The sequence below is a fragment of the Pantherophis guttatus genome, chromosome 3 (genome assembly GCF_059756535.1).
Source record: "Pantherophis guttatus breed Tessera chromosome 3, ASM5975653v1, whole genome shotgun sequence".
Classification (NCBI taxonomy): Eukaryota; Metazoa; Chordata; class Lepidosauria; order Squamata; family Colubridae; genus Pantherophis; species Pantherophis guttatus.
In genome coordinates, this window is record NC_142065.1 from 124,574,728 (window position 1) to 124,597,529 (window position 22,802).

Here is a 22,802-nt window from a genome sequence, read left to right on the forward strand (position 1 = left end):
TTAATTCAGACTTCTCTTTGCAGGTTCAGCTTTTTCTTTTTATGATTACTAGTGGGATATTAATGATGAGTAAGTAAAGTGTTACAGTAATTGCTCTACTTTCTATATCCACAACAAAGCTAGGGAGAAGTTACTGACTGCCTCTCATTTTTCATATTTTTAATGGCAACATTGTGTTAAGTAGCACTAAGGGGAATTCATACATACAAAACGGCTATAAAATAAATAAATATATAAATTATTACTTTGTTAATAATTTATCCCTTGCTTCCATGGCCTTATCACCTTTGACTTTGAAGATATTTAAATCATATACTTCTGGCAGAAGAGTTTGGGTTTTTGTTTTTGCCTTTGTGCCAGAAAGCTCACTGATGACACTTAGCAGGTGTAATAAACTCACAATTGCAAATAAAGTACATAGAAATCTTTAATGAGTTTATATTACAAAAGACAAGGGCATCAAAACATTTTAACACATTTTATACAAAACTGGTCCTGCTTGTCTATGAATTCCTCTGGGGAAACTATCAAGCCTATTTTATGTTGTTGGCTGTGAGACACAACTAGTGAACACACCCAAGTTGTAATGATGAAGGGATAGAATTAGATATTCAGAATTATATAATTCAGGATTAGAGGATGTTATATGGAGCTACCATATTTTTCACGATGTTTCATGCAGCTCTAATTTTATTGCCATAGAGTGCTTTTCTCTCTCTATATATATTAAATTATTGTCTTCATAGCCTCCTTCTGCATCAGGCCATTAATTTTTCTAAGTCTGGTTATTTTCCTTGATTTTTTTTACCACTGAAGGGTCAAGAATACAAATCAAGCTGTCATTATCTCAGTGCACAGCACTCGCTTTGGCCATTTCTGGAATCTGACAACTACTGAGCTCTCTTGATGGTGAATGGTGGGACGAGACTGTAGACACTACTACAGCAACATTTCTATACACCAGAAAAGTACACACATGTTGTTCATGGTGTGGGCTAGAGGAGATTTAAGAAAAAAGTGTGGGGTGCTTTTTCTCTAAAAATATGAGACTGTCTACCCTTGATATATTTCATGATGCCACATTCCCTTGGGAAAGAGACTTAGTCATTTCAGTATGTACAAAGTAGGTCTGAAGTTCTCCTTTTCCTTTGACGTTAATGATACCTCGGCAGGTGCAAATGTAGCCCAATGTTTGTAAGATGTTACTGGTTTCTTCTGTGACCTGCAAAAAATTATTTAAATAAACACATTCAGAACACACATTTTAAAGAAAGCCTAGAAATCTTTTCCTTCTCTTCTATGCCCTGAACTATTTGCTGTGGGTATCGATCAATTATGGGGAAGGTTTTCAATATAACTTTGCCAATTTTAAAGATGAGAATCTCATTCAGAGTCTTCCCTATTATTTTAATGGACATGAAAAAAAAATATTGGGACATATTCACAGTTTGTAATATTTAGAAATCCAATGAAATCAATGAGATTTCAACTTGGCTAAACCTGCAACACAATAAATTTGGTGGGCGGGTTGTAAGTAGGGCTCACAATTTACTGCAGGATCATCTAAGATAATGCTAATATTTTGGGGTGGATAAAGGTTTTTTTTTATTGTATTAACTTTTATAAAAATTAAAAGCAAATTTTAAGTTAACAACTCCAATAAAACTAGTGGTATATTTTTGTTTGTTTATTTGGGTTTCTCCTTGAAGATAGGAAGGATGAAGAGAGAAAGGGATGAACAGAAATGAAGGCAGACAGAGGTTCTTTATTTGTAGAACACGTGTAGAAAACTTTTTTGGTAGGTGTTGCTATTTTTCTCCCTTATAAATTAACTAATGAAATGCTACCTCTTCAAATGATTAACAATATAGAAGTTCTGACTCCCTGATCCCCTGCTTTGAATCTCTCTCCCTAAAAGAACAGAATCAGATTCCACACAAGATCTGTTGGCTATTAGCAAGAATAAAAAAATAACCTGTATTTTATCTAAAATGCCAGTACTATCCATCCTGCTGGCCACATTCACAGTGTTGCCCCAGATGTCATATTGTGGTTTCTGAGCTCCAATGACTCCAGCAATTACAGGCCCATGATTGATACCTGTAAAAAGAAAATTTAATTTATTTTGCCCTCTATTGTTATTTATTTATTTATTTAAATAAATGACTCCAGGCAACTTAGAAAGATAAAAACCAAATATAAAAGCCATAAAAAGGGCAATTAATATTTTGCTTTCTGATTAGAAAACTTTCCTTAGTTTCTTTTTCAATAAGTCAAGACAAATACAAAGATGCAAATCAAAATACTTCAACTTGATTATTTTGCTCAAACAGTTGTCAAAAACATTGGGGTACTTTTCTATCAAACAAAAATCTGACATTCTCAATATAACTCAGCTTATATAATCATTGCTAGTGTGTGATCCATATACTAAAATTCAGATCTCCCTCTTAAAATAAAAAGCACAGAGAAGGTATCTCTGAATTTAAGAAGCAAACGAGAGGGAGGGAGGGAGCGTCACCAAGGTAGTGCATCTATGCCAATTGCTTTGCATTCAGTTAAGGTTATCATTTTCCTCACATTCCCTTGGAGAAAACCAGAAAACTGCTGAAGGACCACTTCAGCATAAAGGAAATTTTTGTTGGCAACAATATATATTTCTTACTTGTCTATTTGTTCTTTATCGCAGATACTGATCAATGTAATAGATAACTAAACACAATAATGCTCAAGTTAAAAAAAGAAACATGAAACCATTGAAAAAATGGGCCCCAACCCAAGTGCTATTCATCATTTACAGTGTTATGTTACAGACAAATAATAGACTGCTGGCTAAGATAATCAAGGAGAAATTACTTAGCTGTTAATTTTAGATGAACTCTACAAACACTAATTTAAAAAAAATCATGGACATTAAATGAATGTCATCCAGAAAAAACTTTTATTTTATTTATTTATTTCTTGCCTTTATTATTTTGATAAATAACTCAAGGTAGTAGCCTACCTAATACTCCTTTCTCTTTCTATTTTCCCCAAATCAAGGCAGCAATATACACCTAATATTCCTGCTTCTTCCCCCCCACACAACAACCCTGTGAATTGAATTTGGCTGAGAGGGAGTGACTGGCCTAAAGGCACCTAACTGGTTTTCATGCCTAAGGTGGGGCTAGAACTCACAGTCTCTTGGTTTCTAGCCTAGTGCCTTAACGGCTACACCAAACTGGTTCTCTCAGGAAAAGCTTTATTAAGGAGTGGGATCAATTACCATGTATAAATCACAGCACAGCACAATTGATCCCAGCTATGTTGGGATAGATTCTGTTAGCAGATGGAAATTTCCTTGAATCTGTACTCTAAGTCTGATACAAATACGGTATCAAAACACAGTAGCACGAAAGGCCTGTAGATCTAAATTCAGTATCTCCTCCAAATAACAAGCTGATTTAAAACTATATTCAGCTGGTTCCCTAACTCAACTTTAATACTGCTCCCATAATACTGTTCCTGTGCCAGAGACCAAGACTGTCCCTATTTACAGATCAAGGCCACCAGCAATTAAGGAAAATATCTATATATATTGCAATGGCTCACAGTCCACAATCTTCATCCAGGGCTACCAATAAGAGTTTATCAAAATTAGGAGGACCAAATCCTATAGGCTAAATGTTAATTTTAACCAATAGTTAATTAGAGTAACAGCATCTGTGCTCTATAGAATGCTTCATTTGCGATAATATGAGAATATGACAGTACGAAAATCAAAGAATATTTAAGGATTTCTCAAACTAAAAACTACTTGAACAATACCAGTGACAATGATTCTTCCTTACACTGGAAAAAGTTCTACCTGGAAAGAGCCTAGCATATATACAGTAGCACAAATATTGCATGAGTCCTAATATTTGGGTGAGAATTTTTAGAAACCTATCTCAAACAGTGAAATGGATGAGCTGAAGTGACAGGGATCAGAGTAAATTGCAAAATATCTTTTAATTTCATTGACATTGCCACTTCTCTCATTTCATGGAACACTGCTGATTGGAAATCTAAATCTAGGGACATAAATTTTGTCAGTTGTATAATAGAGTTTGGTCCTATGTTCTTAAGAAAAATCTTAGATTTTAGATGAGTTAATGTTTCAGACTCAAAGCAACTTCAAGGACTGGGAAGAGTAAGTCAAGCAGGGACTGGGATACTTATTATATACCTTTCCAGCTCTAAACCTTATGCACTATGTGATCTTAGCTAGGACAGATGTGTTGAAAATAAGAAATATGAACCATAATCCACATTACGCAAATACCACTTTTAATGGTTCTATTAGCATTTAGTGGCAATTCATGGTCATAAAACTATGATTTTTAAGTTGCATGTACTTTTCTTCTAACAAAATTGTAAATAAAATAACGAAGTGGGGCAAGGAGAAGAACTGAATACAGTAATTTTCCATTCAGTGACATTTAACAGAATACAATGAACACACATTAGATGCCGTATCAATACTTTCCCAGAGGATCCTAGAAAAAGAGGTGAAAAATGTTGCACCCTCTTCTATTCTTGAATAGGATCCTCAGTATTCAGGAAAATAATTAGAAATCACTGGATATCCTACATATAAACAAAACTGGGAATGTTTTTCTGAATGGAAAGGATGAGACTAATGCAGAAAATACAGTACATATGAAGAGGACGAAATACTGTTCAATCTGTGTCTATAGATTCATTGCCAAGGTTTTGACACTAGGGGATGCTGTAAACTAAGATGATTGTAATCTATGGGCTAGATAGAATAACAAAATATTGAGTGATAATATAAAAAGCATATTTTGTTAAATTAAATACTTTTTATATTTACACACACACACACACACACACACACAGCCTTTTAACTTCATATTGTATTCAAAAACATTTTGTGTTCCTAACAGGGTGCTGAATATTGGAATAACCTTCGGTCAGCCAGAAATGTAATGTTCTTTCTTTTGATTCCACAAACTCTGAATATTTCAGAAAAAGAAAATATTTTATCTATTTATTTATGGGTTGAATTTTAACAAAAGAAAAGGGTATTTTTATTTTCAGCTATGTTTTATGGATTGTTGTAGCCCTTAGATTCATTATATGAGATAGTAGCCATGGAATTCCTGACAATAAATAAAATAAAATAAAATAAAATAAAATAAAATAAGGCAGGCTGGTATAATTCACATGTTCAGATCTAAAGATTTCTTAATTTTAAAAAAGGATGAACCAGCACAGAGGAAATGCAACCTTCCCAAAATCTCTCTTTCTCTTCATCACAAAGACCTTGATGGACTTACTCTACCTACTGTATTCTTATTCTATTATTTAAAAAGTATTTCTGCTAAAATGTATATAAGGTGATTTTTCTTATTATTATTATTGTCCCTTTTTTTTCTTGCTGGCATAATTTTCTGAAATTGCTAAAGAGCATTATATAACCACAATCTAACCTTGAGAAAATGGTAACAACATTTCTTCTCTATTTATAGAAAATCTGCTTCATATTCTTACCATGGACTGAATTCATGTTAAGCTTCTGGGGTTTTTTTGTTCATTGTCTTCCAAAATTTTGTGCTATGCTATGACTTTATCCTTTTATCTTTAACAACTGTGGGACATGTGGGACATAAAACAGATTTGTCCCTTTTTATAGACGTGAGTTGTTGAAATAACTAAGTAAAAAAATCCATGAATTTGTAACAGAATGAAACATTACAAGTTGCTGCTATGAGACTATTTGTGATACTCTTCACTTACCTACTCGAAGTTTGAAATCATTAAAGGAATGCTTGTTTATTACATCCAGTTTTGCTCCAAGGGCAAATGCAAACTCTACCATAGTCCCAATATGCATATATTGTCGGTCAGGCTCCTGAATGCAAACACAGACCACAATAAGGCAAGTGCAATCATCAAAACATGTCACCAAACTTGCTTTCTATGCATATCCATATGAAAACATTCTGGGAAGAAATGCTTCAATTTTAGGGCTACATGAACATTCATTAATAATATCAGTATCAATAATTAATATCAAGGGGACTTCTTAGAAAATGTGCAAAAATTAAGCTGTACATTATTCCTTGCAGTATCTGAGAAAGCATAAAACTATTTGCTGTTATGTTTGCTGCAACCTATGGAATATCAACATGCATGAGATTGGGGATAAATCTAGTATTCTTCAAATCCTGAACAAACTACTTTCTTCCTGCAGATAAGAAATTTCCCAGGGCTGTATCTAGATATTTCTGAGTTCCTGTTACAAGACCGTCTGCCAGTTTCCCATAGGTAAGACCTTTTCCAATTTCCTTGCATAAACATTTGCCACTTACTGATCGCAACGCTCATCATTCCACTCTCTGTCAGTGGTTTGCTGCACGAAGTAGCATAGGGAGAATATATATTAAAGAGGTTAGTGCCTGTTGTTAAGGCTAACACAATGGGACTCTCAGTTTGGGGCCTAAACTGTGAAATATTGGAATCTGCCCTTTACTGCAAAATGCAAATTAAAATGAAGGAAACAATCCCTTGGGTTCCTGTATCTGTTTTACTGAGACGGGTCCAGCTGTCTTGGACTATGTCTCATCTTGAAGGCACACCAGGGCATGTGTCCGTTTTATGAGCTGCAGTGATAAAATAGCAAAGTAGGATGGGGCTATTTCTGTGTATTTTGAAGACACAGCAAAGTTCTTTGAATGTATCCTACTTGCAAAAGAAGTAAAAATTGAAATCCCTCTGAATTTCATTGGAAAGGTAGAGCAGGAAGAGAAATAAAGTTTGATTTGTACAATTTCAAATTAAATAAAGATATAAACAATGAAATGTTAGGTATTATAAATACATTATTTTTCACCTGATGTTTTGAAGTCTCTCAGAAGCATACTCTATTTATTCTACTGACAGTGACAGTAACTTTTCCATTAAACTGGCAAATTGTTGTTTTGGGATGAAAAGTGAGCATTTTAGGTGTCAGTAATTGTTTTGTATTTCATATGTGACAACAGTAATTCTACAACTAGTCAAACAATAAATATTGGAGGAGGAGTCTCTATTTGAAGGAAGGGGTAAATCATGTAGCACAATATGGATCAATTTTTGCATTTAACCCCATAACTTTAAATGTAGAAGCAGAGAGTTGCAGAGAAGGAACATAATAGTTGGGAAGCAATTGACTTTTTCTTTACACTGATTCTCCCCACAAATGCTGCTTGTTGTCGGGCTTCAGATGGAGCCACTCTGATGGGGAAAGAAAAATTTGACATACTTTCTCTGATTCTAACACATCCTTTCATTCTTCGTGAATAGAGGCTTTTTACTACATTTGCCAAGATGATAGTTCCATGCTGTGACCCTAATTCAAGAGCGGCAAGGGGCAAACAAATTACTCTGAGTTTACAATGGGACTTTCTCAGATTTATTTTTCAATCTGAAATGAGTGAAAATACACCTCTGAATACTCTAAATAAGCTTGGAGCATTATTCAGAGGAGCTTCATTAGGATCAGGATGACTAAATTTCTGCAGCATATCCCAATCTCTGTCTTTTTGACTAATGATCTCTTCAAATTGTGTATAATATTGATGTATACCGGACTGTGTTCTTGACTGGGCATTGCACTTAGTCCTGTAGCGGCCATATATGTGCTTCCAATTGTCTTGATTTTTTCAACTCCACTAAACTTGGGCTTAGATAACAGCTGTGGAGAAACAGATGTCTGATTACAAAACAATCACATATTAGCTTTGTTAATACACACTTTCTATATTTGTCACTAGATACTTTTTTAAAGAAAGCCCAAGTAGCCCAAGTCCAGAAGAACTATCACCATTTTTTAGGGTAGTCTAGATAGAACAGTAGTAATCTCTTTAAACATATTTGCCCATGTCATAAATAATATAGAAACCCGATATTAAGGCACAATGCATATGCAGGTGAGATGAAGTGAGCCTTCCCCAACATATCTCCATATTCCAGTATTTTTATCCCAGGTCCTTGTTGAAGGAAACAATTTAGTTATAACAATCCATAGCCCTGAGTACAGACTGGATGGCAACATTAAAGCTGTATGGCCATAGTAAATCTGCTGATGTTGCTAAACTCTTCATCCTTTGAAACTAAGCTTGTGAGTCTGTCAACCAAAACTTTTTGTAAGAAGGGGGGGTTTGGTTTAATTGTCCCTGAGATTTCATACTCATTGTAACTCATTATTAGGTTTCCATTTCCATTTCATATTTTCTCTGTAGTCATCATGGCAGCATAGATGGGAATGTCTTCTCTGCACATTTTATTCCATATCAGAAAATGTGTAAAATAGGATGGGCTGAGACAGAATGACTGAGCCATAGTCAACTGGTGAATTCCTTTACTGAATGACAAGTTGAACTATTGTGTCCCCAATTCAATTCCCAAATTTTAACTACTACATTACACTGGCTCTTGGTTTGCTGTATTTAAATATAGAAAGAATATTTAATGTAGCCCTGAAAAATATACATATGGAAGTATTACTTTAAACAGTATTTTCTCTTGTTTCCATATGCTCACAAAAATGTAAACACAACAAGCTGTTTTATGTATATAATTACATTCCTCGAGGTTCAGTTTCTTTGCCAGGTTTGAAGCATCACATGCTTAAACATAAAGCTATTGTGCTGGTTTCCTAAACATATTACTTTAAATAGTTTTATTCACTGGCCATAAAAGTGCTAACCTGTCATCATAATAATGGGGAAATGATGGTTAAATCCAAACAACCACAAAAGAAAAATATGTAAAACTGTTTAAAGAACAAAATTTGAGATTCAGGAACAGTTTCACAGCAAATCGCATAATCATAATGTCTACATGTTAATCAAAATAGTTTGGCAATTACGCTAAAGCAGTGACTGGTAGCTCTCAATGACTTTTTTGCCCCAGCTTCAAAGTTCTGCTTGCTGTTGACATGACTAATGTTCACTGTCTTCAATAACAGCTAAATTAATAACTGTTCTGCTCATTCTCATAGAGTGTACATTCCCAGATTAGTCCCTTCAATGATTTTCTATACTTAAAACATTATAAATTAAGAAGACGAACAACCCACAGCTTGTTTTTGAAAGCGAATATGCTACAATATCCATAACATAGTAGATAACGTTTTGGCCAAAGGAGAGAATTGGACGACATCATCTATACAGACCAAAGAAACTTCCTTGCACTAAGAAACTGGAATGAGACAGAGGTCTCATAGGACTCTTCTACAGAAGGCTTGGCCACATGCCCAAGCGACTTGGAAACTGGCTCATTCTCTTTTTTTTTGTACACTTCTGTACAAAATATATAAAATATAGGGGAAAGAATCTATCCGTCACACAATTAAATAACAGCTCCTTTTGGCCACAGTCAACTTTATCCTTCTTTACCATATTTTTTGGACTATAAGATGCACCGGTGTATAAGATGCACCAAGATTTCGAAGAGCTAAGGAAGAAAAAACAGGTTTTTGCCCTCCCCGGTCCCCAGGAGCACTCTGCAGGCCTCCCAAACTCTTTGCGCGCCCCGTTTTTCGCAAAAACGGGACTTGCAGGGTGGGGCTTTGGGAGGCCAAAAATGGCTGTATTCGGTGTATAAGACGCACCAACATTTCCACCCTCTTTTGGGGTGGGGGTGGGGAAATGCATCTTATACTCTGAAAAGTATGGTAATTTTTGTCCCCCAGGAACTTAAAGTGGTATTCACAGCACTCTCTCCATCAATCTTCTCTACAGCAAGAATCCCATGAACTCAGTTGACAGTGTGATTTGAAGTTTAAAGTTAGGCATAGTTACGGATTATGGCCAACACTGCTTAGATTGGACAACCATTTGTCTGGTTTTCTGTTTGAGCAGGGGGCTGGACTAGAAGACCTCCAAGGTCCCTTCCAACTCTGTTATTCTGTAGATTTTAAGCAAACAATCTTCTCTGCCGAAAGGTTGAGCAAATGTAGTGTTCCAAAATATATTTCTTGGACAAAATTAAATGATTTAATGGGGTTAAAGGCATTCCTATCTTGGAGAGTGGCTAAGAAGTCTTTGTTTCAGCATAAGTTCTGGCTCATATTTTAATTGAAGGAACAATACACTTACATCATCAAAGTCAGCAATGATCTCATTTAGAAGCCTGAGACATTCTAAACCTTCTTTGTTAACATCAGATTCTGTATAAAATTCTTTGAAATCTGGAATGGAGGCAAACATGACACAGACGCAATCATACGACTGATGGTATAAATCCTGTTGTTGAGAGACGAATAAGAGACAATGTTGTCCATGTTCTCAGCAGAAGTCATACATAAAATAATAGTAAAGGAAAAAAAGGAAAAAGCGCTATTGATTTTTACAAAATTATACAAAGATAAGTTCATACCAACTTTGCATTGCTTCTTGCTTTAGTTTCATCAAAAGCTATTTATTAAATTAAAAGCATTTATTAATTTGATTAAACTATTAAATTAAAATTCATCTGCATGCTAAGTATCCTTAACTACAACAAACTATGTTGGCCATCACCAAAAGTATTTGATACACATTTCAGCATTTCTGCGATACACATCTCAAATAGCCAATTTGATGTAGTGGTGAAAGTGCAGGCCTAGAAACCAAGAGGATCTGAGTTCTAGTTCTGTTTTAGGCATGAAAGCTGGCTGGGTGACTTTAGGTCAGTCACTCTCTCTCAGCTCTCTCACCACATTGTTGTTGTGAGGAAAATAGGAAGCAGGAATATTAGGTATATTTGCCACCATGAGTTGACTAATCTTTTTTAAAAGATCTTTATAATTAATAGGCATAACTCATGTAAGTCTGTAATATGCAAGATGTAGCAATTGTCACAGATCCTGCTATCTTAATTGGAGATTGAGAAAGTTATATTATTTGGGAGAGTGAAATAGGACACTGCTTTCTTTCATCTTTTTAATTAGATTGGAAATGTATGAAAAAGATTCTTGCCAAAGGAAGTCAAAATTATTTACCATCAAAGCATTGTTCAGCATTTCCAGCAGAGAACACTGAAAAAAACCCCCAGTCCAAAACCATTTACATATACTGTACAGTTCCACACAGCTGTGCTTCCATATGCAGTTTAGTGGGGGGAGGGGGGGAGCCAATGCATTTTAGGATTTTCTGTGTGCATATACATAATTTACACTGCCTTTTCCAGTGATATGGTCTAGTGCAAGTAACTTGCTGGTTGTCTGTTATTGTTGTGCAGGCTGCAACAGATCAATAAGACAGATATTGTGTCATGAGACTGAGCCTTAATTCAGAATTCAGAAGTCCTTCCAACTAGATAAACATATGGTGATATTACATTAACATGCTTGATAGAGGTCTTTCTAAGCAGCAACTGAACACTTGGAGTGAAGAAATTTCAGTTATAAATCATAGAAATATGCAATGTATTTTGAAAGAACGTTTCTCAAAATACATTGTCAAGAGCATCTCACCCTAAAGAGTTAATGCATCCCCGTTCTTTGGAATTGCTTTGAAGACTTTTTCTAGTTTTCTGTGCTCATGTGTATATGCAAGAGAAAACTTGTTCCAGAGCTGCTAGAAAAATCAAGCAATCACGGACCCAAAAGAACGGAGGGAAAACTGCCTTTGAAACAGCTGAGTCTGGCCTTCCAGAGCCTGCAGCTACTTTAACACTTCAAGGAAGGGAACTTTGCTCTTGTTTACATGCTGTGACAATTGTCCCTTTTGAAGGCTTTGAAAATCCTAGCAAACAAATACTGGATCACTGGAAACTATATAAATACAACTCTAAATGTCATGGCCAGGGAAGAGAAAACTGACTGCTTGTAATACCTAGGTTTCAGATGGAAATGAAAACAGGTAGCTGGGAGAGAATTACTTCCTACACAAAGCAGGTCATTCTCATAGGATATAGAATTTCCCAGTGTAACAACGTTGGTACTATTTTAAATTTCAGGGGAGAAAATAAAAGATTTTATCATTTTAGAAAATGCTAAAACAGAAAAGAAATTATACTGAAGTGTAATTCAGGATTTTGTTTTGGGAAAACTGTCAGCAGGTGGATGCTTGCTAATGGACTAAAACAGTATTTTTTAAAAATGTCTTCAAGTCAGATTTTTTTTTTTTTTTACTTTTACTTCTGATGACTGCTTGGATAGGTTCCTGCAGTTTTCCTGGCAAGAGTTTAGAAATGGTTTGCATTACTTCCTTCCTGTGGCTGATGGAGAGTGACTGTCTCAAAGCCCCCCTTAGCTTTGTGCCTAAGCTAGGACTAGAACTAGGATTCCTAGTTTCTAGACTGGTGCCTTAATCACCATACCAAACTGGCTCTGGTTTTATGCCTTTGAGTTGGTTTTTTGACTCTGGGAGACCACCTGGACAAGTCCTTGCAATTTTTTTGGCAAGGTTTTTCAGAAGTGGTTTGCCATTGCCTCCTTCCTAGGACTGAGAAGGAGTCACTGGCCCAAGTAATTTAAAATATTTTTTACAATTAAAATGGCTATAATTTTTTGTGATTTCAGGATTTTTGCAAGAGACTGTATGGAACTGGCAAGGCACAAATGATTTACTTCTTTCTCCGGTCCTTCAAGCCAATAGATGATTTGGTAAGTGTTAAGCTTTTCTTTTTATTGCCTTTGGAGGTATATTCTACACCCTGATTACAGATTCATGTCTTTTCAGTTCAAGTGAGGGATTATTAGAAATGTAATTTTGTGTTGGAATACAGTTTGCAAGAAACACAAAGGTTTGTTTTTTAAGGATTGCTTGCAATAATGAGCCCAAGAACTGGTGACTCCAAATGTATACTGTTTGTTCTGTGCAACTTCCAATACTCACAAACAGACACATGTTATTTGTAAATTAACAGATATAAAAGAGGGCATGTAGGTCTCAGTGGTTTGTTAAATCCAAATGGCAACAATGTCCTAGAGCAGTGTTTTTCAATCTCAGCAACTCTGCGATATGTGGCTGGGGGAATTATGTGAGTTGAAGTCCACATATCTTAATGCTGCTGAAGTAATAGCAAACAGACATGGAGTTAAGCTGTTTTGCCAGTTCTTACTTTCTGGGGCAGGTGAATCTACGGTCTGTGGTTTGTCTTCTGCTCTCTCGAAATTGACCTGGTCAGTTAACCTAAGATGAGATGTAGTGAGGTGGACTGACCTCATTCTTCAAGTTCCTTGCCAAGAAATGTTCAGCCACATGAGCAGGCAATACATTTTCCAGAAGAAGCCGATTCAAATTCTCCATTGTCTCAATCTCCTCACGTTCTTTTTTGAACTTGTTCTTCCACAGGAAATCTAACCTACAGTAATATTCATTCTGTTACAAAGAGGACACAGAAGTAAAGAAACAATAGGCATCTTGTCCTATCAAATGGTTTTAAAGAGAAATATATATATATTTATACCGTGTTTCCCCAAAAATAAGACAGGGTCTTATTTTCTTTTGACCCCCCAAATAAGGGCTTGGCCTTATTATTGGGGGGTCTTATTATTTTGGGGGTGCAGGAGGCAGTGAGCGTGGGACTAGATGTCCCATCACTGCCGTCGCCTCCCCTCCCTGTTTTTTGCACCGGCCGAGTGGCCCAACAAGTACCACCCCACCCCAATGGCAACAGCTGCTTCCCTTCCCCATTGTCTCTTTATCGAGAGGAGTGGCAGGTGGGGCAGGGGAGAAACGAGATGCTTGGAGCGAGACGTGGCTCCCCTTGCCGTCTCTTCTCCCCCCATCGCCGGGCATGACAGGGCTCCTGCCCTTGCTGAGCCATCCGTCCCCTTTAGGGATGCAATTTGGGGGTGGCAGGTGGGGTGGGCGAGAAGCGGGACACAGGTCTTATCTTTCAAGCTCCATCACTTTCCTTGCCATTGTGTCCAGGGAAACATGCTGTAAAAGAAAACCTTCTTGCGAGTTCAATCAAACTTCTCTTATTTTTGGGGAAACACGGTATATACATTCACGCCAAGAGATGTTCTTATCCTGATCCACTTGGGAGCTGTATCCATTTATACAATATTATACCACTTCTACAATATATGGCTGTGCTATCATATCTCAAGTTACAATCTCATATACCAAATAAGAGCTGAATGCATAACCTAACAACATGTTGAACAATGTTAAGTCTTGAGAAGGAGTCCAAAAAAACAATTAAGGGAAAAGAGGACTACACCACTGAGAATACTGAAGAAGGACACAATTGCTGGGGTTACTTATTCCTTAAAGTCATGTAACAAAACAATTCCCTGAGAAAATAGATAGGTTCTCATAGTATGCATAATCCTGAAATACTTAATCCTATTTTAACTTAGTCTGAAGTCAACCCAGATAATGAGAGATGGTTGAGTATATGAATAAAACACACCATGCAACTTAAAGCTTAAAGTATCCTTGTAATAACTTGATTTCTATTTGAGAACAAATAAGAAAGGTTAAAAAAAAACTAAAATAACATTAAAAATAATAATTAGAAAGATGAGGACAATGAAAAGTAAGGTAAAACAGAATTATGATTAAAAAAAGGGGGGGGGAAGAAAAATAAAATGAATAAAATAGGAAATAGCTACTGCTTCCATTTTTGAAGAAATGGAAAAGGCAACTACCAGAAGCTAACAGAAACATCTGCATTTTTTAATCTGTAGTGGAAACATCTCACCTCCCTGAAATACTGTTATACTCCTCTCTATTCTGTAGAAATAGCATGAAAAAGGCTCAAACAAAATAAGATTCTGGGAAGATGAGAGCAAGAGGAAACGGAGAAAGCAATTAATAAAAAACAAACAGAAAGAAACGGTGAATAATTTTCTTTCATGACTTTCATCGATCATAATGAAAAGAAGAAAAATGTCTCTCCAAAAATGCAAAGAACAAGGGGAAGCATATGGGATGAAAAGGGAGAGAGGTTGCTATATAATACCCAGCCTTTTTAAAAAAACAATGAATGAAAATGATACTGAATCAGAAATTCAGTCACACTTGAATTCATTTAGTGTGACTTTTTATTTTTGTTGACAGGGAGAATGAAATACGCTCTATTTACCAAATAAAAGTAATGACACTGAATAAAGAAATCTACTATTTATATAGTCAATGATCAAAAAGCCTTGCTTCAAAAGAAATGCTTCAAATATATTTTACTTATTGATAAATCTAGTTTCTAAAGCTGCCCATTTTGCAATGACTTTGGAAGCGTGCATATTAAAAGCATATCCAATACAATACAAGCAAAAAATAATGTGATAACTCAAGGACTAATCCACTCAGCACGTTAATAAAATGCTCACAAAAGACAGATACTTCTCTAATACGGCATCTGAGGAAAGAACTAAATCTTTGAGGTCTTTTTTTGAAGAACAATTCAAACTTCTGGGGAGATGCTATGTTACAGGACAGCTCTGCTACAGAGAAAAGATGTCATTAAGGTCCCAGCAAAAGACACCATTTTAAAAATAAGGCCCATAAGGTCTTACCAGTTAGAAATGATGGGAGAATAGCTGCCTTCAGATAACCAGACCCTATGCCATGAAGCGCTTTATAGGTCACAACCAGCACCTTGAATTGCCTCCTTAGGGATAACCAGTGCTGTGCAAGTAGCAGAAATGTCACATGGGTGTACCAACATATGACCCTAAGAGTCTGCACCATCGTATTGTGGGCTGGCTGCAGCTTCCAAATGGTCTTAAGGGCAAGAGTGTTCTGCTGTAAGTCCACATAGAGGGTGACTAAGGCTTGAGTGAGATAAGATTCATAATTTAGGGAAAGGTGCAATTGGTGTGCTTCATGAATCTGGACAAAGGCTTCCTGCCAAGCTATCACCTGCTGTTTTGACAGAGCTGCAGTTATGTGACTGTAGGAAGCTGCAAATAGAACTTAGAATAACTTTATTGTCACTTTGAACGTATACTAATCGGCATACTTTAAAATGAAATTTCATTGCATACAGCTCTCAAAGGGTCACCAATATACACTACATAAACATGACTAAATAAATACAAAATTATGGATATACCCATATATATTATATGACACAAATAGCCATAAGAGAGAGAACCTGATAGGTGGTCACATGACTGCAGGGGGTGGGTGACTGTCAGAACTCTGAATCCAGGTAAGTACTCCCAAGGGGAATCCATTGTAATTTTGAATGGTCACTAAATGACCAACTGTAAATTGAGGCCTATCTATACCAACTCTCTGCAGGCCATCACAACCAAGACATTACTGTTTGTTCTCTTTCCACCATCAGGTCTCACTCCTGTACCCTTCCATCTCTCCCCCAGGATCAATTGCGTTCTCCCCACCTCAAAACAGATGCGGAGCATGAATTCGATTTTTAAATCTGAAGTTAACAACGTGCACAATGTATTATAAAATGTCTCCGTTTTGTTTTCCAGAGTACAAACCAAAGGGAAAAAACTGCACATCAGCTTTCATCTGATACCGATAATCCTTGATTTAGGACCACAACTTGGCCCAGAATTTTGGTTCCTAAGTGTTGCAGGCATAAAGTGTGATGTCATGTGACTATATTTCTTAGCAACCAAAATCCCAGAAACCCATTACCATCATTAAGTGAATTTTACCAGTCATTAGCTAGACCCACCTCAATTTGAGCAATTCTAGGCTTGATCTTTTCAGCCCTGAGTCTCAGTAAAGTAAGAGACTGTCTCCAACTCTCCCTAGCCTGCCTTTCTGGCTGTCCTGCAACCTGCCTTGAGGGCCAGCAAGCAGACCCAAAACTATGTGGGATGTTTGCCATGTCCCAGGAAGCCACAGCCATCCCAGCTCCAGTCCCTTTCACCCTTGCCATCCTATGCTCCACCATCCCAGCCCACTTTTGCCATCTTCTTGCTCCTGCTGCAGATGAGACATGCTCAGCCTCGCTGCTTGGCTGGGCTGGGCCTGGCTTTATACCGCATTAAATAAATAAATAAAGAGTGGGGAGTTGAAAGCATCCCTTGAATCACAGTGCACCCAAGCGTCCTTTTGCAAAGTGCTCTTGGGTGGGGCTGGGGCTGGCTTTGTGCTCTGAAAAAGGGGGAAAAAAATCATGCTTTTGGCTCCCATCGGCCTTTCCTGCAGTGCAAAGCCAGTCCCAGCCCAGTCAAGCATCAAGGCTGGGCATGCCCTGTCAGTAGCAGGAGCAAATAGATGGTGAAAGCCAGCTGGGACGGCAGAGTGCAGGATGGCAGGAGATCAAAAGAGCATAGATTGAAATAGTTGGGGGTGTTGCAGCATCCCTCACATATATGGGTAAGTTGCTAAGCACCTGAATTTGATCATGTGGCCATGGGGGAACTGCAATGGCCATAACTTTGGGCATGGGTCATAAATTCCTTCATCCAGCACCACTATAGCTTCAAGTGGACAGTGAATGAATGAATGGTCCTAAGTCAAGACTACCTACATCTCAGTATTTAAGAGAGGCATCGCAGCTGTATGATATTTTCTATTTTCCTATTCCCTTTGAAAAGCGATACAGAGTTAAAATGTAAAATTCAGTATTTATTACAAGTCGCTGACTTATAGGCAACAAAGGGAATGCTGAATGGGTTTCTTAAATTCTAAGGACTGTGACATTTCTATGCAGCTCAAAACTCTAAAATCTGTAATAATAATTTGGTCACAAAAGCAGTCTTCGCTAACACTGCTGTGACAGAAGTAAAAGAAAGTACTGATTAGATTAATTACTGAATGTGACTGTCATATGCTTTGTAAAGAAACCCCCTACTTTGATGTTTTCCAGAAGACACTTTTCATAGCAATCACATTGTATAATTAAACACAAGCTATCCTGTGAAACTTTATTCAATTTTAACTAGAATTATGAAGACATTAAATGTATTGTATGCAACCATAGACCCCTACACAAGATCTACATACACAAAGAGGCAAAACCACCCAACTAATTTTAATTTAAGTGAGCTCCATCTGTTTTATCTAATAATATATTTGAGACATATTGTTATACCAAGTTATTTCTGTTGTTATATATATCTTGGTATATATATCAAACTTCTCAAACCAAGTTTGCTTTTTTTATTGGATTTCTGTGCAACCAATTCATTCAGACTCAGGGCACCCTAAAGTAAAAGCTCAATAACTGATTGGCTTAGACAGCATCTGAACTGTCCAGACAAAAATGATTTTGATACGACATTAAGTACGAAAGGGATCAATTCAAATTTTAACCAATTTATATCATACTGAGAAAAGGCTACAAAATCATATTTTATTTTATCAGTAAATACTAACAAGCCATTTGCAAATAGGACTACTTGAATCTCACCACTCTGCTTAATTGTGAAATGTAATTATTAAAGTTCAAAATCAAACCATAAAGAAGAAAAGGGGAGACAGATAAGATACCAGTAACTCTCATGTGAAAATTTGAAGAATAAAAAAAGTGTACACTTAAAATATTCTTGAGGAAAGAGGAGGGGGATTTTAATATTATAATTAAAAAGTAGGGATCACTTATTTGGTCAAATAAATTCTTTCCATTCAATAATTAATCAATTATTAATTATAGTGAGATCCACCTAATTTCATATAGTTATTTAGTAAGCCTCTGGTCCGCAAAAATAAATTTAATTTGATCAGGATGTTCCAAGATAGCTAATATCATTTAGAATTGTTCAATAGCAATCTTTAATATCTACATTCATTAGGTGTGGGTCTATAATTTGCAGTGTGTGTATGATCATGATCAGATTTTAATACTGCAGAGACCTAAGCTTCATTTTGAAGAATATTAGATTCAAATACATTCTCATAAAAATTACAAATTTAGTGACCAAAACAGCTCTCTTTAATCTTGTAAACTCTCAAGCTTCCTCTTTCCTATATGTATTCAAGATGACCAGCAAGATACATACACACACACACGTGTGTGTGTATGTATATTTGTGTGTATGTGTATGTATTGCATGTGTATATGTGTGTTATGTATGTGTACACTTTTTAGAGCAGGCAACAGAATTTCATTTTTAATGTGTGGCAGTGTGCTCACAGTAAAAAACGACAATAAAGGTTATCTATCTATACATGCTATTTGTATGTTTGTATGGATGGAGAGAGAGAGAGAGAGAGAAAGAGAGAGAGAACAGACAGATAGACATGATACAATAGATACAATAGCTTTGCGTTCATACCAAGGCAAGACAGATTGTCTGGAAGGAGAAGCTAGGAAAGCCCTAAGAGATTTTTGAAAAATGAGTTCTATATCCAGAAACTGGATGAAATAATTATTTTGCCCCCAGTTTTAGTCCTCCATGCATCTGAAATAAAATCTTGTTCAGGTAGCATTTTAACACTGAGTTAATAAAATAATCCTTTTTCATTAGTTAAATGTTAAAATATATCCACAAACTTCGCTGCTATCAATTTTATTAATTTGCAAGGACATGCCATGTCTTATTAAATGGCCAAATATTTAAAGTATTGGATTATTCCTTGAACAGACCATTTGAATTTTTCTTTTCTTTCAAAATTTAAATAATTTGTTATAGAATGGTTTGATGTTCTTTTTCTCCTCTTCTTGGCATTACTAGAGACACCCGGATAACATTCAGTTCAATTCTGCAATCTCCTTAATTATTATTCTGTTGCATCCTTCCTCTTTTTACCACTTACTGTCCAATACAATTTTATGGATGAGCCATAACATGCAATTTCTATTACTCAAAATTTCAGCTAGCCCTTAAAAAAAGACCATACTCAAGTCATAATTTCCCATTATAGGCTGAAACCATTGAAAAGAAATAAAACACGTAAGAGAAGAGAAGAAGTGAAGCACATACTTTCCTACTATTTTTTCCCCAATAAGTTGATAGTTATTCTTGCAGTTCTTTGCAATATCCATTTTTGATGTTTAATATATTTTAGTGTGATTTTTGAGTATTGATTTCTAAGCAACAGTTCTACTAATAACAGTTTTTAGGAGCTTTGCCTTTACTCTTCTGCCTTTTTAATAATTGTTTTTATACTTGGATTGCAGAGTCACAAGATTGAAATGGGTAGCTATTTAAAATTTAGAATAGAATAGAATAGAGCTGGAAGGGACCTTGAAGGTCTTCTAGTCCAGCCCCTTGCCCAAGCAGGAAAACCCATACAATCTCAGACAAGTGAAATCAGAAAAAATATCAAAAATGAAAAAAAATCCCTTCTCATCCCTCAAGGTGGTATGTGTCTTTCTCAATCTTGGATCCTTTATACTAGAGCTCTGTGAGTTTGAAGGTTCTGCACAGTATCTTAATTGTTCTTAGCAGTACTCTGTTCTGGACAGAGAACTTTGTTGTTGTCCCTGGGATCTTTTGAAGCTACTCACCCAGCTTAGGAGTCACAGTCCCAAATGCTCCTATTATCACTGGGAACACTTTGGCATTTACTGTCCACATTCTCTCAATCTGTTTCTTCAGATCCTGGCACTTTTCCAGCTTCTTATACTCCTTCTTCCTAATGTTACTGTCATTTGGCACCGCTAAATCTATCACCACCATCTTCTTCTGGCCCTTGTCTACTACCAGAATATATCGACCAATACCTGCCTGTCTGTCTGGATCTGAAAGTCCCACAGGAAGTGTCTATGGAGGAAAAACAACAGATCAGGAATGGGACACTCCCTACTGACTCTAATAGTAACTATGGGATGCTACAAACATTATAAGCGCAGGCTTTGGTCATAGAATTTCCCCCCCAGCACCATTGTAACTTGGAACAGTTGCTGAATAGAATCAAATAGAATTCTTTATTGGCCAAGTGTGATTGGACACACAAGGAATGTGAATGAGGCATTCAGTAAGCAAGGACCACCTGTAATTGTCCATGAACCATATTAAATTCTAAAACTCAGGGCAATATAGCCGTAAGTCAAACCTAGGAGGAATGGGAGAGAATAACAGCCTCTATCTACTAATTAATACCGAGATTGCAAATTAAAACACTCCATTTGCTTAGTCTCTGTTTTGAGAAAGAAGTAAGAGGTCACTTAAAGTTTAATAAGATATTTCTTTGCACTATTCAATTTTCTGAAGGGATAAAAAGACTTTCAATTAAATAGTACACCCTAACAACAATAATGGCAAAGGCCACAGGAGAACAATATCTTGATCAGATTCAACAGCTCAATAATCTTTTGCTACTTCCTGCTGGCCAAGTAAGGTTTTGTACAATAGAGCAGAACAAAGCCATAAATCTGTCACAGTGCTAAGCAGCTGTAGCAAAAAGGATAGTTCTGAAAGAAAATACAATGGAAACAACAGTGACCTTAGAAAGACATGCACAAAATTCAGAACTTTTTGTACAAGAAATATACAATATAAATAGTGTGAATGGTATTCAGAAAAAAGAGCTCAAAATATTATTAAAATTTATTTCTTCTCATTTAATATTTATTTAAATATTTGTTTATATTTTTTTTTAAAAATTTAGTATTAATATAAACTTATTTCTTTATATTAGTGAAATTGAAAGTAGATACAAGACTAGCAAATCTTATATTCTAACCACAATATATAATTCCACTACATTTTTTCTATCAGTTCTCATTTCCATTTGACGAAAGAAGTTTTTCGTATTGAAGTTTTTTTAAAGGATGAATGTTGTTACATTTCTTAGGTGTTCTTTATAGTTGCAAAGTGATCAGTGTGCGTATATGTGTGCAGATGGCCTGTCTTTCATATTTAATAATTTCTCCAGTCCCTGGTTCCCTATTCTTCAATTAAATTCCAAGGAACCAAGCCCATCATGCTTTTTAAACTGAAAGTTTGGGCAGTCTTAAAGGATGAAAAATGTCTAATAGCAGCAATGCCAATGGTAGCATCTTATATACCACTTCCAACAACAAAGCAAGTTCAAATATACCCACCAAGAGAAACGAAATATTCAACCATCTTGAGAGTAGCCTCTCTTCACAAAATAAAGAATGGCAGATTTGGAGCAAGGATTTATTTGGACCAAGCATTTATTCAAAATGAATAAATGATTTCAAAATTGTGCAAAACTGGGCCATCTGATTATGTTCTTTCTATACTATTGTTGTTGTGATGATGAAGTTTTCTTCATCTAGAAAAATAATGCTGGAATGTATCTTTAATCTAATCAGTTAAGGAAAATAGGTTCTCCTCGGGTTCAGGTACTAACTATAGTTATGACTTATGAACAGTGACAAATGGGGCCATCTTGAACACCTAGGTCATCTACAGTAAAGTTTCAGAACAGGCTTTAATAATACAAAATATAATAATACAAAATATATCAAAGATATTTTTTTTCTCAATTCTGCATTTATCTTAAAAATGAACATTGCAATCTCTTAGGGCCTCATTGCTACTTTAGGCTAAATTACTGAGGAAAACCAACATCTTCTCTTCCAATCCTTACTAGAAGTTTATAAAACAGCACTAAATGGAATTACCAAAAATAGAAAACCAATTTATCTAAATTACTGCAATAAACAGGTCAATTTTAAGAGATAGGAAAGTGCACAGCCCTGGTAGTTTCAATTTAAAATTAGTGTTAGAATGCTAGAATCTTTATGTAGTTATACAGTTATGGAATGGAATAACTGCAATGGAAATTGAAATTTGGATTATCTGATTGTTTAGCTGTACAATCAATACAGGTAGTCCTCGTGTTATGATGGCAATTGGGACCAGAATTTCTGGTGCTGAGCAATGTGGACTACAACATCACATGTCTGTATCATTTAGCAACAGCAAACCCTGCAGTTCCCATTGCCATTGTTAAACAAGGATTGTGGGTCATTAAGGGAGACATCCGTGCAAC

At 36.0% G+C, this 22,802-nt stretch overlaps 1 protein-coding gene and 1 pseudogene across 6 annotated transcripts in view; one reads left to right on the top strand and one right to left on the bottom strand.

Moving 5' to 3' along the window:
• Window positions 1–22,802, top strand: part of LOC117662385 (uncharacterized) — a 40,535-nt pseudogene that overhangs the window by 1,244 nt on the left and 16,489 nt on the right. The window contains exons 2-3 of the transcript XR_004590364.3: window positions 6,239–6,312; window positions 12,536–12,619. The product of XR_004590364.3 is annotated as an uncharacterized LOC117662385 (transcript). The remainder of the gene's footprint in view (window positions 1–6,238; window positions 6,313–12,535; window positions 12,620–22,802) is intronic.
• ADCY2 (adenylate cyclase 2) overlaps window positions 415–22,802 on the bottom strand; it is a 156,383-nt gene continuing 133,995 nt past the window's right edge. For all 5 annotated transcript variants that reach the window (XM_034411782.3, XM_060691098.2, XM_034411783.3 and 2 more), the window contains 6 exons: window positions 13,179–13,337; window positions 10,128–10,274; window positions 7,613–7,720; window positions 5,782–5,896; window positions 1,976–2,100; window positions 415–1,222 (listed from right to left, as the gene is read on the bottom strand). In XM_034411782.3, the coding sequence (XP_034267673.2) occupies window positions 1,070–1,222; window positions 1,976–2,100; window positions 5,782–5,896; window positions 7,613–7,720; window positions 10,128–10,274; window positions 13,179–13,337 (807 nt within the window). In that variant the 3' untranslated portion in view covers window positions 415–1,069. The remainder of the gene's footprint in view (window positions 1,223–1,975; window positions 2,101–5,781; window positions 5,897–7,612; window positions 7,721–10,127; window positions 10,275–13,178; window positions 13,338–22,802) is intronic.